The sequence below is a fragment of the Marmota marmota genome, unplaced genomic scaffold (genome assembly GCF_001458135.2).
Source record: "Marmota marmota marmota unplaced genomic scaffold, marMar, whole genome shotgun sequence".
Taxonomy (NCBI): domain Eukaryota; kingdom Metazoa; phylum Chordata; class Mammalia; order Rodentia; family Sciuridae; genus Marmota; species Marmota marmota.
In genome coordinates, this window is record NW_026000016.1 from 19,164,681 (window position 1) to 19,183,178 (window position 18,498).

Sequence of the window (18,498 nt, forward strand, 5' to 3'; positions counted from 1 at the left end):
AGATGGCACCCCAACTTAATCTCTCAGATCATTACAGCGACAGCATCAAGGTAACACAGAAGTTGTGGAAGGTGTAAAGGAGAAAATGAGCAGCTATTTCAGTGACCCTCTCTACTGAAATGCTTGGCTCCTGGCCTTTTTCACTTCCCTCGTGGCTTCTATAGAATGGCTTTCGAAGAGGGCTATAGGGATCTGTAACTGTGCAAGCCAAAGTATGTGTCATTAGCTAGCAGTATAACCCATGACTTTGAAACGTGGTATCCTTGCCCCACTATGAATGTACTAATCCAGGTCTTATTTTAACAAAATCCTCAGATGACTCACATGAAAATAAAAGTTTGAGAAGCACCACCAGTAGTCTAGTACTTGTATTAATACCGTAGAGGTGACTAGTTGATTTTCAGGAAAGGGAGGGCAGGTGGATCTGAGCTGCTTTTTTTCTCCTTCCCAGTACTGGGGATTGAACCCACAGGTACTTTATCACTGAACTACATCCTCAGTCTTTATTTTAAGACAAGATTTCATTAAGCTTCTGAGGCTGGCCTCAAACTTAAAATCCTCCTGTCTCAGCCTCCGTAGTCACATCACAGTTGTAAGCTTTTTTTACTTCAGATATTACATTTTTAGGGAATGCATTCAAAGATTAATAGGATGTTAAAATGGGCAGAGATAATAGCATCGAATCCAGTGTTCTCCTTTTATAGTCAAGGAAATGGGCTCCAATTAGGAAAAGACATATCAAAGATTGTTATGAAGAACTCATTAGATCCTGACTTCTTATTCAAGTGCTTGTTAGGCTTTATTATTACTTCCTCTGATTCTCTCTCCCAAATAAATTGGTAACTTTATTGAACACCTATACTACCACCTCAGCCAGCCCTGACATGCCCCTGAAACCATGTTAAGGTTGGGAGCCATCGTTTTAGGCCACAGTTTTCATGTTTTCTTCTTTATGAATGCTAAATTGTTAAAGAAACTAAGACCCAGAAGTTAAGTGATTTAACCAAGGCCACTCAACTTGTTTCTGGCAGTGCTGAAATTAGAACTCAAATGGGAAGAGATATAAGAAGCTATTTTAGTGAACTCCATATAAATGGAAGCAAACAAATTTAATATTAGGGCCTTTAAAGACAGGTAATAAAATTGTTGTGCTTTTACATCATTAACAATATAGTTGAGGAGATGTGTGTCATATAACCAGTTGCAGAGAGACAAAATCATCGGCAATTATATTTGATTGTTTATATGTGTACTTTTAAGTAGACGTTCCAAAAATTCTAAGCATGATCACCATTTAAATACAATGTTAGCAGTAAAGGTACTTTCTGTCCACAGGGATTAGCAAACTATTACAGCCTGCTAGCCAATACCAGTCTGCCATTTATGTTTGTGCAGCCTATGAACTAAGGTGGTTTTTACATTTTTCAGTTATTGACAGATCAAAACAGGGATATTCACATAATGACACATATAGAATATGTGAAGTTCAAATTTCAGTATCTACAAAGTTAACTGAAATACAACCATGTTCATTCATTTCCCTGTTACCTTGACAGCTCTCATGCTGCAATGGGAATTGAGTAGTTACAACAAAGACTTTATGGCATTAAATGTAGAACATGTGTTGTTTGGGCCTTTACAAAAAAGTTTGCCAATCTTTAGTCAATAACTGAGATCCATTTGAATCTGATTTAGATTGGCTTAAACATAGAGGAAACATTTTATCTCCCAAAACACAAAGTCCAGAATACGACAGGCTTCCTGTCAATACGGTCACTGTCTCAATTTTAATGTGACAAGAGGCCGCTAATGTCTTTTCATCTCTTGAAACTGCGATTCCTAGACCACTGACTCTGCTCTCAGGCTGTGGCTCCCCTTATAGTTTTCAGATAGCTGTAGTAATATTAGGCACAACATCCAGAGAATGAAAAAAACTGTCTCTTCCTTTGGTTCTCTCTCAGAAACAGTGAAACTCACCCCACCCCCCAACCCTGTTTATCCTCCTCTTCCAAAAACAGGCCATATTTCCTGGAATTGGGGCGAATGGCCAATTCTAAAATAGTCATTAGCATTACCATAACTAAATGCCACTGGCCTAATCTAAATATTTAACTTTTAAATATATATAAAAGTAGGATAGTATAATAATGAGTCCTATATGCCTGTTACTGCTTCAAAAATTATTACTTATGGTTAACTTTGTTTCATCTATGAGCTCCCCACTCCAGAATACCAGGACCAACCTCAGATTTTGAGAAAAATCCCAAATATTGTTTTATTTCAGTTATAAATATTCACTCGTAGCTCTCTAAAAGATGATTATTTTTAACATCAAAATGTTAGTTATCGGACCTTAAAAAAAACAATGTTCATTCCTTAATACTATCCAATTATACAATGTTCAAATTTCCCCAGTTGTCATGATTTTTTAATAGTTAAGTTTGAATCAGAATCTAAACAAAGTTCATTCAACTGCACTGTGAGTGAGGTATATTCCACATAGAAAAAACAGGATAGATCTTTGTTTCTTTTTCTTTACTTACTAGTTTTCAAAAAATAAGTTGGGAAGGGGAGGGAAAGAAGTACCAGGGACTGAAATGGAACAAATTTTATTCCGTGCATGTGTGATTATGTCAGAATGAACCCCATATTATCTGTAACTATAATGCACTAATAAAAAATAATAAATTAAAAAGGAAAAAAAAAGTCAGTTTCTATGCAGGAGTGAGTTAACATTCCAGACTACTGTCCTTAGAAAGGCCTGCCTATAATGTTGACCCCCCAGTCTGGCATATGGAAACTTGGATTTCAGGAGGGTTCTCAGTTTCTAGAACTGGTGGAAGTGACTTCACTGCACCTAAGCTATTTATACAAATCACTTGGTTTATGGTATATACTTGCTTTTTATCTAGGAATCTAGAATTTTGTTACCAGCTTGGCAAAGTATATGACCAGGACCCTACAAAAACCTTAGGCACTAGTCTGGAAGAGGGAACAAAAAAACAAACATATCACCTGGGGTGATGGTGCACACCTATAATTCCAGCTACTCAAGAGACTGAGGCAGAAAGATCGAAAGTTCTGGGCCTGCCTCAGCAACTTAGAAAGACTTAGGGTAGAGTATTCAATCCCCAATACCAGAAAAAGAACTAGCAGCATGTTCCATCAGCCTAGCTGCTGCTGAGATCCACATGCACACCCACCCACACAATTTCATGTAGAATTTCCCAAAGCAGCTATGTTAAACCTGTAAATACTAAATTTACTGTTAGGGGTTTGAATACATTTGCAATGGGAAAAAAACGGTAGGGAAGTTTTGTTTTGTTTTTTTTAATGGTTTTGTATTTTGTGGTTTATTGAATCATGACTATATGATAGAAATTGATGTAAAATGTTTCATGCTTATAATTTTACAAGTGCTACAGGGATTTTCTCACCCAAGGAATATTGCAAAGCAAAAGTGTTAGTAGGACAACTTTCTTGTTTGCTGCTGTAGGGTAGATGGAAGTTAAATCCTTTGAGTATTAAAAGCAAAAAATGTCTGCATGACCCATGATTTTTACTGGATGCCGGTGGGGGGGGGGGTGATTCTTTTGTTGTTGTTTTGTTTGCCTATTGGAGCACCTGGGAAAAGAAAGAAAATGAAAATAGAGACACTCTCCAGATGTAAATATTATTATTAAAAGTTTTTAAAAGCAGTTTTCAGTTGTAAAATCTGAGATTTTTCAGTTATAAAATCTAATGGTGATTGCCAATCCCAGTGTGCCTATGTTTTAGTAGATTTTAGAAAGGGCTTAGGAAAACCTTATTTATCACTTGAACTTAGAAACTTGGCTGTGTAGCCCTCTCACATCTTTTGGCAGCTTTTTTGTTTGTTTGGTATCCTGAATTCACAGATCCTAAGACTTGGTTCTTAAACTAAAACCTGACATTGATTGTTATATTGTTTTGGCCTCAGCACAAGCTGAGTTAATCTGAAAGGTACAGGCTCAGGGAACAAGACTTCTATTTGGAAATCACTGTAGATTTAGAACACCCTTCTGTGAGGCTCTAACCTATAAAAACATGAATGTTGGCTGAACCATCTGGGCCATTTGCAGGTGTCCATAGGAAAGGCCTTCCCTGGTGAAATCAAGCTGTTAATTAGCTGGGTATTTCTAGTACAGGGACTAATTGCCTTTCTGACTTTTGATTATTGCCCAAAGTTACAAGGAATAGGGAAATCCCACATCACCAGAACTGTGACCCCTGCACCCACTCCTCACATGGATGCTTCACTGCAGTCTAATCTAAGGCTTTCTAGATTAATTGCTGTGTACTGATAGCTGGCTTTCTTCCTTCACCTCTATCTTTCTCCTGGTACATATACCTTAGTAAGATGATTACTAAATGTAACTTCCCCAGAAACAGAATAATCTTCTATTGGCTATTCAGTAAATATATTTATCAGGAAGAAAGTGGAGCAGACTATTCTATAAACCCATTTTGAAATATTCTGAAATTTCAGGATTTAATTCTGACCCATCCCTAATGGGTCAGAATGATAGATACATCTTTTCTGATTATAGTACATAAAAATATTTTCCTACAAAAGCTTTTACCTCTTTAATATGTCCCTTTCAGACAAAAGGTCTCAATGAAAGTAAAGAGACCATTTTTAAGATGTGAAGTTATAATTGCTCAATGAGACATACTGATTTTTGTAACAACATCAAAAAACCAAAACCCTGGTACTTGAGGAGGCTCTAAGGAAGAAGACTTGTCTTTCAGTACTGAGTCTTTGTCTTTCAGTACTGCTTCTTCCTAAAGAAAACCTTCCCATGCTGCCTTTATAAATTCTACATGACTTGGAATTCATACAGACTGCTGACCCTGTGCACACACCTTGCTGCTGACTGCAAGACAGCAGGGTGGCCTCAGCTCCTGCACTTCCCACACAACACCTATACATGTCATCCACACTCTGAAGGGTATTAATCTAACAGATGGAACAGGAACTCACTGCCTTTGAGTAGTCCATCTGAAAAAAAAAATTCAACCTGTTTTTCTATCTGAAACAACGACTCAACCAATTTTTCAACTTGATTGGAAACCTAGAGGCTTCTCCAGGCTTTACCCCATGTTCCTTTTCCCTTGCTAATTTTGTTTTATGTTCTTTTATATCCTTTCACTGTTATAAGTCATGCTGTAAATACAACTACATACCGAGTCTTAATGTATCTTAGCATATCATATACTCTTAGCATATCATCAAAACTAAAGGTAGTTTTTAGGAACAGTTCCCTCCCTAGAATTCTCCAAAGGTTACCAATTTTATTCTTGACCCATCTTTGATCAATGGGATCCTCTTTGAGAAGGCTCCTGGTTTGTTCTAAATAATCTTTGATTACCTTTTTGTTTCCTAGTATAACAAGATATTCCAGGCTTATTTCTGATAAGAAATACTTAGAAACTTTAATCTGCTCATTACTACTAAATTGCTAGTAGTTTCTAGATTTCTTTTTTCCCCTAGTAGACAGAAGTAGGACTTTTTGTAGATTCATGGTAATGTTTTTACCACAAATTCAGGCCATAGGGCTTTAACTTAACCTTATCAGTACAATAGCTGTGTGTTCTCTATCTCAAGTCAAAAAACCCAAGTTGTCAGCAACAAGAACATAATTACTCATTTTGTTTTATCTTTCCATATCTAAAGCAGCTTTAGAATAATAGCATCACCACTGTAGCCAACAACAATATCATTACTAGAAAGTTGTAGGTTTGGGGAGTTTATTCAGTCCTTAAGAGTATAACTTATTAAAGACATACAAATTTGTGTTTCACAGTAAATTAGAATCATTTCTCTCTTTGGTTTTACCACCAACTCAACTCAGTAATGAATTAATCTCCTTTGTTCTGTTACCCCTTTGTTTTTTTGCAGATCAAACCCAAGATTTACACATGCTAGCCAAGTGCTTTACCACTGAGCTACAGATTTATCTGTTTATCTTTTTTTTTTTTTAAGAAATAGGGTTTTAAAATTTAATTTTGTTTTATATAAATTCTTTCCATGGTTCCAACGTCAGATATAAAAAATGTGGTAGTATATTCATGGAAATCTAACTTCCATTTCACTCCCCTGTACCCTTCTTTGACTTCCAGAACTATAAGAAATTTAATTTATGGAATTTTTTTTTATTTGTCACATTTTAATCTACCAAGTTTCTGTAATTTGTTAAAGCAGCCATAGGATACTAGTACAAATGTCAGTACCTGGAAGTATAGGGTGCTATAATAACAAATACCTAAAAACATACAAATAATTTTAGAATTATTAAGGAAGATATAAAGACTGGAGTTTGAAGTGTTTGACAGAAAAAGCCTAGCGTGGATTAACCTTGTATAGACTATTAATAGAAACATGGATATTAAAGGTGCTGCTAGTCAAGGCTCAGAAGGAAATGAGGAACATACTATTGAAAACTGAACAAAAGGGTATCCTTGATACATGGTGGCAGAAAGCTTAACTAAATTTTTCCTTATAGTTGTATGAAAAGCAGAACTTGTTAGCAGTAAACTCAGATATTTAGCTGAGATTTCCAAGCAAAGTATAGAAGTGCCACCTACTTTCTTCTTCTTTTTTTTTTTTTTTAATATTTTTTAGTTGTAGATGGACACAGTACTTATTTATTTAGTTCTTTTTATGTGGTGCTGAGGATTGAACCCCAGTGCCTCACACATGCGAGTACTTTGCCACTGAGCCACAATCCCAGCCCCCTACTTTCTTCTTAATGCTTATATTAAACCATGAAAAGATTGATGAGTTGGGAAAACTGTTAAGCAAAAAAAGGAACTATTACTTGATGATTTGGGAATCCTCATCCTATGCAGATTGCAAAAGATGCTAAAATCTAGAACTTTACTGTAAAGAAAGCATGCTATAGAAAGAAGTCTAAGGTTATACTGAACTGCCTTTCCAGCTGCTACAGGGATTAAATGTATGATTCATGGATCCTTTCAACCATCTCAGCAGAAACCAAAAATAGCGATGAATTATCCAGAAAAGATCTGCGAAGGGATTCTCTTGTCTAATGGAGGCGATCCCATGACAAACAGGAGGTCTGCTGGGCACAGTGGCACATGCTTGTAATCCCAGCAGCTCAGGAGGACAAGGCAGGAGGGTTACATGTACAAAGCCAGCCTCAACAATTTAGCAAGGCCCTGAAAAACTTAGTGATCTCAAAATAATTAATTAGTTAATTAATTAAATAGGTCTGGGGGCTACTGGTGGCTCAGTGGTTAAGACCCCTGGGTTCAATCCCTGGTATTCCCATGGTGTCCACCCTACCCCACCCCAAAACAAAAACACACAAGAGACCTATTACATTTATATTAACAGGAACACTGGCAGCTTGGACTGAAAGTACAGAGGGAGGACAAAATGAAAACAAGACTCGAGACTCTGAAAATTCTAGACATAAAATAGACCAGAGAAAGTTTGACTCCAGGGACAGGACCAGGGGCCCAAAGGGCAGAGTGAGAAACCTATGGAGGTTATGCAGTTGGACTTCAAAATTACTTGGAACAAATGACTCCTTTCTCCTTTCTTGCTTTCCTTTTCTCACTTTTTGATTTAGAATGTCAATTATTGTTATTCTGTCCCAACATTATATTTTGGGAGCATCATATTCACAGCTTTCTCCACTTTAACTTTTTTTTTTTTTTTTTTTAACTTAGCAATACAGCAATACCCCATTTTCCAAGGGAGATACATTCCCAGAGCCCCTGGAACCACAGATAGTACCAAATCCTATACTGGTTTTCCATATGATCAAGTTTGATTTATAAATTAGGCATAGTAAGGGATTAACAATACTAATAAAATAGAACAATTGGGATAGTATACTATAATAAAAGTTAGGTAAACATGGTCTCAAGACATATGTTAATATTTTCAGACCTCAGTTGACCACTGAAACTGTGGAAAGTAAAACTATGGATAAGGAAGGACTCCTAAACAGCCTAGATTCATTCTGCAACAGAGAAATTTCTCATTTCTTTTCTCAGCTGAATAGTCCTATGTGGATATACCACAATTTATTCAACCAATTCCCATTAATATTACTTGGGTTATTTTAGTCTTTTTCTATTGCAGAGAGTGCTGTAATGAATATCTTATGCATAACTCTTTATTTTTGCCAGTATATCTCTGAAATGGATTCCTAGAAAAGAGATTTCTGGATTGAAACTTAAAAGCAAAAGTGGTCATGTTGTTTAAAACAAATACTTTTTGAAACCTAGCCATAGTAAGAAGTAAATTTTATATTATGACTCAATTTATACATATAATATCAGTTACATCACTATCAACAACAGTTTTTGTTTTGTTTTAAAAATTCAGGTTGTAATGCTAAGTGACCCTACTAATAGATATTGACCCAAAGCTTTCAAAACTTTACCCAGGTGTTGTCACTTTTTTTTAAAGAGCCAGATAGTAAATATTTTAGGCTTATAGATGAACTGTTGTTCATGGTCTCAACTCTGCCTCTGCCTTAATAGTCCAAGAATCATAAGCAGTATCTAAATGAGTTAGACATGGCTATTCCAATAAAATTTCATCTAGAAAATAGGTGACTGTATATTATGTAACTATTTCAGGCTAATCAAGCCAAAGATTGGGATGAAGTCAGCTTTGCCTGTAACCCATGGAAAAATATGAAAGCGAAAGTAGCTAGCTGAATAAAATTCACACTCAAAAAGAAGAGTGATGAGAGAAATGACTTAAACAGCAGTGGCTAACACATTAAATATTCTTAGTCACAAATTGATTAATCTCAAAGTATGTAGATATCCCTAAATACCTTTCAGGTTTACCACTGCTTTTAAGAATAGACAGATGTCACAAGGCCCTAGTTTCAATTCCTAATACCACATTAAAAAAAGAGTAGATAAGGCTAAGGTTGTGGTTCAGTGATAAAGCCCTTGCCTAGCATGTGTGAGGCACTGGGTTCGATTTTTAGCACCACATATAAATAAATTAATAAACAAAATAAAGTTCTATCAACAATTTAAAAAAAATTTTTTTTAAAAAAGAGTAGGCAGGAATGGTATCATATAAGGTTGTTGTCACTTTTCTCCCAGATCTAGTCCGTGTACACATTCTTCAGACATTTTAAATACTATCTGCCTCTCTGTACTCTCAGGCACTGGGATGGGTGTTAAATAATCAAAAATTAGCAGAACACACTCCCTTCCCTCAAGTGAAATTATCTCACTTTTCCTATTCAAAATACCTGTAGTGACCATTAAGGGGTACAGCTAAATCTCTGGTGGGGTGGTGGGGTAATGTTGCATAATTACTGATGCCCATCTTTTTTTTAAGTTTTAACTCATTTTTGGACATAGATATTTTGAAACTCCTTTGCAAGGTCATTAACTAAAGATACACAGATATTTAAGATGGCAATTTCAGATCACATGATCATAATCTTTGGCATGACTGGAGGCAAAAGCACCAAAGTGGAAGTGGAACCAGGGACTCAATTATGGTTGTGTGCAAGAGGGAGAGGATAATAAAAAGTAAATTTAGCATTATAAAAAACCTAGCTTACTGTTTGAAGTGAAGGGAAAGGGCTCAGGTGCACTGAAGACAAGAGAAAGATGATAAATGGGCAAATAGATGTAGCAGATTCCTCCTGGCACTAGAGCCTTAAGACAAGTTTGGCCAAATTTCCATGGCTTGTTCTGACCATAATATTCACTGGGGACATTTCTTTATGGAATAGTATGAGCTTCTTTCAAACAAGTGGGTCAGGCACAGAAGTAAAGTTGCTGGGGAAAATGGGGTGATACAGACTGGAGGAATGTAGTAAAGAATCTATGAAAAAGGAAAATTGACAGGAAAATACCCAAGATTAACTCTTCCAACTGCCTGGGGCTTTATTTGCTCTAATAATATCTTGTATTAACGAGTGTCTCTTCTGTGTTGTTCAAAGTACTTTTACATGTGTCTCAGAGAAGTTCAAGAATCAAAGAAAGGAAGCAGCCCAGTGGAATTAGCTAGATTTTACAGACGTAAAAAGTAAGCTGCTTGACAAGGCTCTTCAGAAAGGAAGAAGTGGAATTGACAGAAGGGACCCCAGGCTCCTGAGTTAAGGAGCTGCTTCTCATCAAAAGCCAGGAGTGACAGCACTGAAGGCTGGTCTGCAGTGGCTTTTCTGTACATTCACCTTCTTCCTCTCCTCTGCTTCCTTGGCAGTTGACCAGATAACCTTGACCTCTCTTACCTAATACAGAACTCTTTCTCCTCGGTAGATTCTTTGTGGGAAAGAGATTCCGCGCTGGATCAATCGACTTGCCTACTTCAGCTCCTGTATACCCTTTCTACAGAGTTGCCTCCCAAAAGAGTGGCTCACTCCTGCAGCCCTGCAGTCTAGTGTCAGCCAAGAGCTCCAGGATGAACTGGAAGAAGCAGAAGATGCTGCAGCATCTGCTGCCATGGCAAGTGCTACAGCAGGCTCCAGACCCGGGCGCCACACTAAACTATAAATGTCTCCAAAGTCACACCTTCGGAACTGTCACTGGCAGTTGAATATCACTAGAGAAAAGTAAACAGAGTAAGCATCCTTTGGATATTTCGTATGCAAAGATGGCTCTCCCCCAAATCCCAGTTTTTCAGCTCAGGATTATATTTGTAATCAAAAACAAATCACTTGGCGCAGGAGGGAGAACTTTGTATGAAGCTGCCCTCGGTTTTTTTTACCCACTTGTAAATTTGGAGTTACTTCTTGTTTTATACAAGCTCTGTTAAGTTATGTTTACAGTATTTTGTATTGCTGTTTACAAATCTTGCATGGACTTCTGCCACCGTGAAAGAAGAAAATCTTCGTCTTCAAAAATTAGGCAGGTAATCTTTGTACACTTCCTGATAAATACCAGAGCTACAGCATAAATTTTAGGCACACAAAAAGGTACTTTCACAACTATAGTTACCATCACCTGCTTAAGAATTGTCTTTTAGACTTGTTTTTGTTTTATTAACATTTTTGGCACCAGGATGCAGAGAACCAAACTGGCCTGATATGAAGGAGCACATACAGCCCCGAGGACTCGGGACCCTGGGTCAGTTCCTTTTTACACTCCTCCCACTCTGAGTAGCACAGCTCCCAAGGTGCCCATGGAACCATTGGTTTCATCCCAAATATCCATCCACCTGGGCAGGGTGGAGTTCTTGTGTCTGTCTGGCTTTGATGCCTCTGATTCTATAATTAAGATGTTTTTGTTGAAGATAGTCTTCTTGTAACTGACAAGTGTTTTTGCACATGTGTTGGGGGAGGGGCTTCACTTTCATTTTAATACATTATAATTTCCTCCCCACACAGGTTTTTGTTGATGGGGTAGGAATATCCTAAGTGGTAGCCTTCGAGTAGCAGTTTGAGTTGACATTCAACTGCTCTTAGCTATTCAGGCTGCCTTTTATACTAGACCTTGAAAACTAGAGTCTAAAGAAACACACCCCAAAAAAGGTAATTCTTTGATATTTCATACTTTTTTATGTACTATATCAGAAAGGGTATGTCAGAGTTTGTTAGTTTGTCTTGGGAGTAGTTTCACCTCATAATAGAATGCCTGTTCTCATTGACCTCTTACTAAAACCATATTTGTATGTCTCACTTTGTATGTCTCAAATTTATCTACGTTCTTTCAAATGTCTGTCTCTTACCTAACATACTCTAAGAATGAAACTGTTGCCACAGACAAATCCTCATTAGCAAGGAAGAGCTGTCTGCTCGAGTCTACTCCCAGTTTGACCCTTGGATGTAAGAAGCAAGTCATTACATGTCAAATTCAATTTTTCTGCCTTAAGAATGAATGTCCTAGGTAATATATTGGATGTAGTATATAAATGATCCAAGGCAGTGACTTCAGCTTTATATATATTGTTAGTTTTGAAGTTATTTACATTTATTTAAACTTTCAGATTCGATTATTTACTATTGCTCTATGTGATAATACATAGCTTTCAGTAAACTACATTTTTAACTTTTACATAAGCTAATTTTGATTGATTTTTATCAACTTAAGCACACCCTCTTAATAGGGAAAATAAACCTTGGGTTATAAGCATTGGCCTGAGGAAAATGAAGCCACTCTACTTTTTGACTGTTCTGTTTCCAGAGAGGAAAGTCTTTACAAATTACTCTCAGTAATTTAAGCACCTCTTTCAAAGATGTGATAGAAAGAAGAAATATATGATCTTTATGAAGTGTTGACTTGAAAAAACATTAAAGCTCTAACAGGAAGTTGTTCACTGAAAGTACCAAAACCCATGTTAGTAGGAAATGTTTGATGCAGTTGGCTTGGATTTTTATAACAATGTGGATTACAATTTTCTAATCTATTCAAATGTACATGTTTTAAACCTGGGTACTGACCCACAGGACTAGGCATTAGTTGAATACCTCTTGGTGAACAGACAGAAACATCCCATCTGTGTTTATCCATATTTCAGCAACACAGCACACAAATGAATTTATTGTTATTTTGTTGTATTTACTTTCATCTGCATCTGCAGCATTTGGAGTTTAAAAATAGTATAAAGGGTCATTGTAGAAATAATTAGTGGCCTTGGGCCACACTATCAGCAGATAAAATTCTGGACCTGAGGTTCCTTGCAATCTAATTGTACTTGAGTTTGAGAGAAAGAAATATATGTTACTTCAGAAAATCTCTGAAGGTCGTCCTTCTCTACAGTTCAAATTGAGAATGAATTTAATTAATTTAACCTACTTTTCCTCACCCTTAGAGGAAACAAATCTTGTTCTCAATCTGATCTCTAAGAAGAAATCTCATGTCAAAAATCTAGTTATTAATATACATGCAATCAGTTTAGTGGAATATACTTTTTGTTGTAACCAAGTGAAACATATCTCTCCTGGTGGGTTAGACAGTAATAATAGTATTAGGTCAAAAGTTTCTGGTTTCTGCTGTTTGTTTTAAATACCCTAGGGGTTCTTTAACCCTAAGAAGGGAGCATCAGCTTTGGAAAGTGTGACTTGTGGAAGTGTAGAAGGCGGTGTACAATCCTAGAGCGCCTCCACTTGACGCCTGAACTCCAGCCAACTATTGCTCTGACCCACAGCAATAGCATAAGTTACCCATCACCAGCATTTGTACAGAGCAGGGAATTCTGGTTTTAGTCAATTGATAGCATTGTGTGTATGGGGAGATTCAGCACCACAGACAGCTGCAGGACTATTTCCATAGCTTCTTCCATCACAAAACGGGTAGAAACACATTCGCTGCTTCAGGGTTCTAATCTGTATGTCTTATGGCTCCATTTCTGTAAAATACCCTTTAATTTTGATACATGCTATATTTTCATTAAATGACTAAGTTTAAAAAATTTCAGATTTATTCAACAAGTTGGCCATCTGCCATTGTATCCTCTTTTCTTCAGTATGTTTTAAGAATGCAGCTCAATTGTTAGACTTTAATTGTCTACTCGGTCCATACACATACATCTTTACTATCAAAAGGTGTTACAGCTGTCAAAGAATCTTCATAGACCTGAAGATAATTTCTTGTGAAGTTGAATGCAAATGTACTGTCATTCATAGTGTTTATATAAAAATACCAGGAATCTTCACTTTTGCTACCTTGATATAGCATTGGGCTATCATGTTACAACATTGAAATACATCAATTTATTAAAAAATACTTTTATAAGAAATGTTTTATTGTGCTTTCTTACTTACAGGAGACTACACTGTTGTGTATTTGTGTTGGGGGTGGAGTGGGAGGTTATTTCTAAAATCCAAGAATCCTATCTACAGGAACATGGCCACCCCCTCTCCATCATGTTTTCCTACTATATTCACAGGTATATTTATTCACATATATTCCTCTTGCTCTCCCTCAAGCCCAAGGGGCCAGCACCTTAACTCTCAAAGAGCACATAGCCACGCCTGCTCACAAGCCACAGATGCCTGCTCAGACTTCTTGAGGAGTAGAGGCAAGTGGCAGGCTGGGACTCCCCAAGAACACAAGGAGAGACCTACAGAGGAAGAGCCCTACACACTCACCCATCTTAAAGTAGCAATTGAGTAGGAGCCTGGGTGACTGAGTTCCTTATTTCCCATGAACCTGTTGTGCTTGGCCCCTCCAACCTGACTCTCTTCCTTTCTCCCCCACTGACTTTTGTACTAGCTGTCTCCACTAATTTAAAAACTTCCTTTGAACTAAGTATTGTTAAGTAAACTAATAGCAGTCTTTTGTGGTCTCTCAGTGCTCATCCACTCTTTGCTAGGTAAGAATGAGCTACAATTCATCAATTCTCCCCTCAGGAAGAAGAAATAAAGGGGACCTGTCACCCTAGTCTAATATAGTTTTTTAAAAGACTGCAATAAGGTTACCAACTCAGATCTGGTAAAGCAACTTCAGTATCTTGCCTTCAGAAATGATGTCAAGAATACTGGGGAACAGCATCCTTCCCCTGCCCCCATAATTATCTGTTTCTGAAAGTTCTTATCACCCAGGTATTAACTTTGTTCAAACCTTGCAGAAGTGTGTACTAGTAAAGATTAATGACTTCATGCTATACTTTGCAAAAGGTAAGTTGGTGACAAACAACTAATTTCTTTATAGTTTCAAAATCCAGAGAAATACGAAGCCTTCTCAAGAGAAGTCTGTCCACTTTAATGTCTTCCTCAAAGGAAGAGTCTTTCCAAAGAGGATCATAACTTAAAACTACGCTGGCAATTTGAATAGTTATCCTCCTGTCAAGGCCAAAGGGAACATGAAAGAAATGTTAGGAGCCTCCTCTCAACCAAGTCAGGGAGTCAATTCATTTTCCAGAGACCCTATGAGCCCACCAGTACTCTGCAGCCTTGTCCTGATCTGGGAAGGTTTCAAGGTCCCAATAAGAATTTACCCACTCCCATACTCTTAGACTGGAGTAGGTAGGGCTGCCATCTTTAAGATCCGGGATACCTGACCCCCTTTTTCAGGAACAGTTGCATGGTTCTACATACATTCACTCCAACCCCCTTAGCAGCCCTTATTTGGGAAGTCATTGGCTGCCATATTGTTTCTATCACATCCCAAACTCCCAGGTGGTCTGTGGGATTTATTACCTGGAAAATCTTCAGGTGCAGCAGCCATAGCTATACATTAGGCTGTCCTTAGCACCTTATAAACGTAGACTCAGGAATAAAATTATCAGTCACAAAGGTAGTCTTCTCAAGTGGCATGAGTGAGACCCGCTTTACTCACTCTGCACTGGAAGAGTACTGCTCCATAGGAATGAAGAACAAATTAGGAAAAGTAATTTTGGTCTAGGTGCAAATGAATATCCAAACAATTTGGAACTTTTGGACTGCAAAGCTAGAATAATGTCTTAAAGAGAAGCACGCCTTCCATGCTTGCTCTAACCAAGGTAGAAGAAAATTCATGTCTTTCTCTTCTGCCAGATCAGTGAGTGGGTGCCACAGAAATGCCTTGGCATTGCCCCCTGGCAGGCAGTTGATAATCCACAAAAGGCAGTCCCCACAAATATAGAAAGGTCATCACCTCAAGTTTAGAAACAGCTGGTTTTGAGGACAAAGGAGGAAAAAAAAAGTTGTACTGTATTGTGCTATCCATGTGCTTGGGGCTTTGCTGGGTCCTTCATATACATTAATTGGCACAACAGCTTCTGACATTATCCCTGCTTTACACAAAGAAAGCTGGGGATTATTAGTGCAAGACCCTCCATATAGCATAGAAAGAGTCCATATTTAAACCTAGCAATTCTTTTTTTTAAATATTTATTTTTTAGTTGTACACAATACCTTTATTTTATTTATTTTGTTTTTATGTGGTGCTGAGGATCAAACCCACGTCATCGCACATGCTAGGCTAGCGCTCTACCTCTGAGCCACAACCCTAGCCCCTAAATCTAGCAATTCTAAAGCTTTATATTCAAGCATACTACTCTTTCGAAATGGAGACTGGCTCACTGCAAGCCTAGTGAATTCGAATCAGCATCTTAGCAAGATCCCTGAGTGACTTGTGTGTACATAATCCAAGCAGTGCTGCTTTGTTCCATAAGACTCGATTCTATATGGCTTAAGCCCACTCTGCCCAGAGAGAATTTCCTGGATGAAGTGACTGTCAGGCAGTTTGGACAGGAGAATGTCTGAAGGACCTGATAGTTGGTTCCTCTCCAAATTTCAGTAGAAGTGTGGTTAAATTCTCTAAATCTCTACTGGGTTTAACTCAACCCATAAAAAATTCTTAAAGAAGTAACAACCCCAATAAACAAAGCATCAACTTGAACCCTCTTGAGTTGCTACAAAAAATAGTTACTGGTCCCTGACCCATGCTCTAAGGTTTCTGGACTATTGTTTCAACTGATAGCCACCTTCCTTCCTGTGAAAGACGTCATGTACCCAATCCTCTTTACCTCAGTCAACACTGAAGAAGCCTGAGTGAGGCCTGCTTTACACACTCTGCACTGCAAGAGTACTACTCCATAGGAATGAAGAACAAGTTAGGAAAAGTAATTTTGGTCTGGGTGCGAATGACTATCCAAACAGGCCATCCTGCCCTGGACCCTTGTGCCCACCTATTCTGTACATGCCCTATTCTGGCCAGCACTCTATTCATTCTTTACTGTCCCATTTTCCACTGTGCCCCAGAAGCTAAATCTGCGACAGGCAATACCCCCACTGATAATCACTTTTTTAAATGCTTCAAAAACATTCTGCTGTATCTAAAACCTGGCTATCCTTCAAGCAGCGCTCTCCCTCAGCATCTGTGCCCTCCGTCTCCATTGCTGCTTCCATAGCATTGCCCTCTCCCTCAAAATCTCCAGGCCCACTGAAACCATGCTGTCCCATTCTGCCAGCTCCTCCTCCCACCCCCACCATTGTTGTCACCTGCTGCTCCCCCTCTTCCTGCTCTTATGCCTTCTTCTCCAGCCTTTTTCTGTCACCATTCCTCAGTGACTGCATTCACACAGATGGCCCTCCCAACCCTCTGGCTTGGTGTTTCTCAACTGGGGCTCTCAGATGGCAGGACAGTTTGTAGTAGGCAGTCCTGCACATGACAAGACTTCTTGTCATCTCTACACCCTGTCCCTCAGTTACCAGCATTTCACTCCCTCCACAGTCATTGCCACAGTGAATGTCCCCTTGTACCCCTTTCACACATCCCCAGGGGGAGGCAGTCCTGTCCTCAGTTGAGAACCACTCACTGTCAATGCCTCAGTCTGTCTTCTCAAGTCGTGCACTGAAAACTTCAACTAGTCATGTTCTTTTTTTTTTTTTCCCAACTAATCATGTTCTAAACCACTTCCGAAATCTTAGTTTCAAGCATTTTGCTCCACTAATTTCCTAATTCACCCCAGCACCCTACGCTGGTCTTTGACTTTATCAAGATCCCAAATTCACTAAATTCAGCACTTGTTTACTAACATCGCCTCTCTCCCCACCCCCATTATTTTTCTTCTCCCCCAGCCTCAATTTCATGATCAATGTGTTAGTCACATTTTTGTCACTGACCAAAATACCTGGTAAGAACATATGGGAGAAGGAAATGTTTACTTTGGCTTACAGTTTCAGAGGTCTCAGTCCGTGTCAGCCAATTCCATTGCTCTGAGCCCAAGGTGAGGCAGAACATCATCATAAAAGGGTGTGAAGGAGGAAAGCTACCAGCTGATGGCAGCTGGGAAGCCAAAAGAGAGACAGGAGAGAGAGGAAGGAGCTGGGACAAGATCCTTCCAGGGCTTCCTTCTACTTCCTCCATCTGGGCCCATCCCCCACTATATCATTCAGCTATCGGTGGGTTCATCCACCGACAAGGGACGAGCCCTCGTGATCCCATCCCGTCAAAGCCCCACCTCTGAATCTTGGTGCACTAGGGACCAAGCTTTCAATACGTGAACTTCTGAGGAACATTCCAGTCCAAACTGCAACAGTCAATAATCAAATCATTTCCTCCTCAGGACTCTCCATCTACATCAGCACCCCTTTGTAAAGTATAATGGCAGGCTCTGCTTCTAAGGCTGATGAGCTGAAAGTTGCTAGAGGAAAATCACACAACAGGGCTGACTGGCTTAATTTGAACAAGCCTCAAATGGGCACTCAACACTCACCATGGTTTACTCCAGCTCCCTGGTGTAAAGTGGGAAGGGCTGCCTTCCCACTCCCCTGGATGTCACTCAGACCTCTCTCTCCAAGTCTCACACATGTTCTACACATACCTTTTAGTTGAGAACCTCACTTTATACCTCCATAAAAATATTGAGATAATTTGGGCAATTGACCTTCAGTCTCCCAATCTACAAATTCACCAGACTGTACCTCGAGTCACTAGGCATGCTGCCATGGGAGAAGCTTCCGACTGCTGTCAAGCCAGCCCCTTCCTGCCCCTGGATCCCCTCTCCTCCAGGCCTTGGTTCCAACAGTTATTTCTTCTGTCCTTTGACATCTGATTTCTTCTCTCCACTAGATCACTCCTATCAGCATTAAACATGTT

The 18,498-nt window shown here is 38.7% G+C and overlaps 1 protein-coding gene across 2 annotated transcripts in view; it reads left to right on the plus strand.

Moving 5' to 3' along the window:
* Positions 1–13,711, plus strand: part of Desi2 (desumoylating isopeptidase 2) — a 50,683-nt gene extending 36,972 nt beyond the window's left edge. For both annotated transcript variants that reach the window (XM_048809260.1, XM_015483555.2), the window contains one exon: positions 10,294–13,711. In XM_048809260.1, the coding sequence (XP_048665217.1) occupies positions 10,294–10,527 (234 nt within the window). In that variant the 3' untranslated portion in view covers positions 10,528–13,711. The remainder of the gene's footprint in view (positions 1–10,293) is intronic.
* The last annotated feature ends 4,787 nt before the right edge of the window (positions 13,712–18,498 follow it).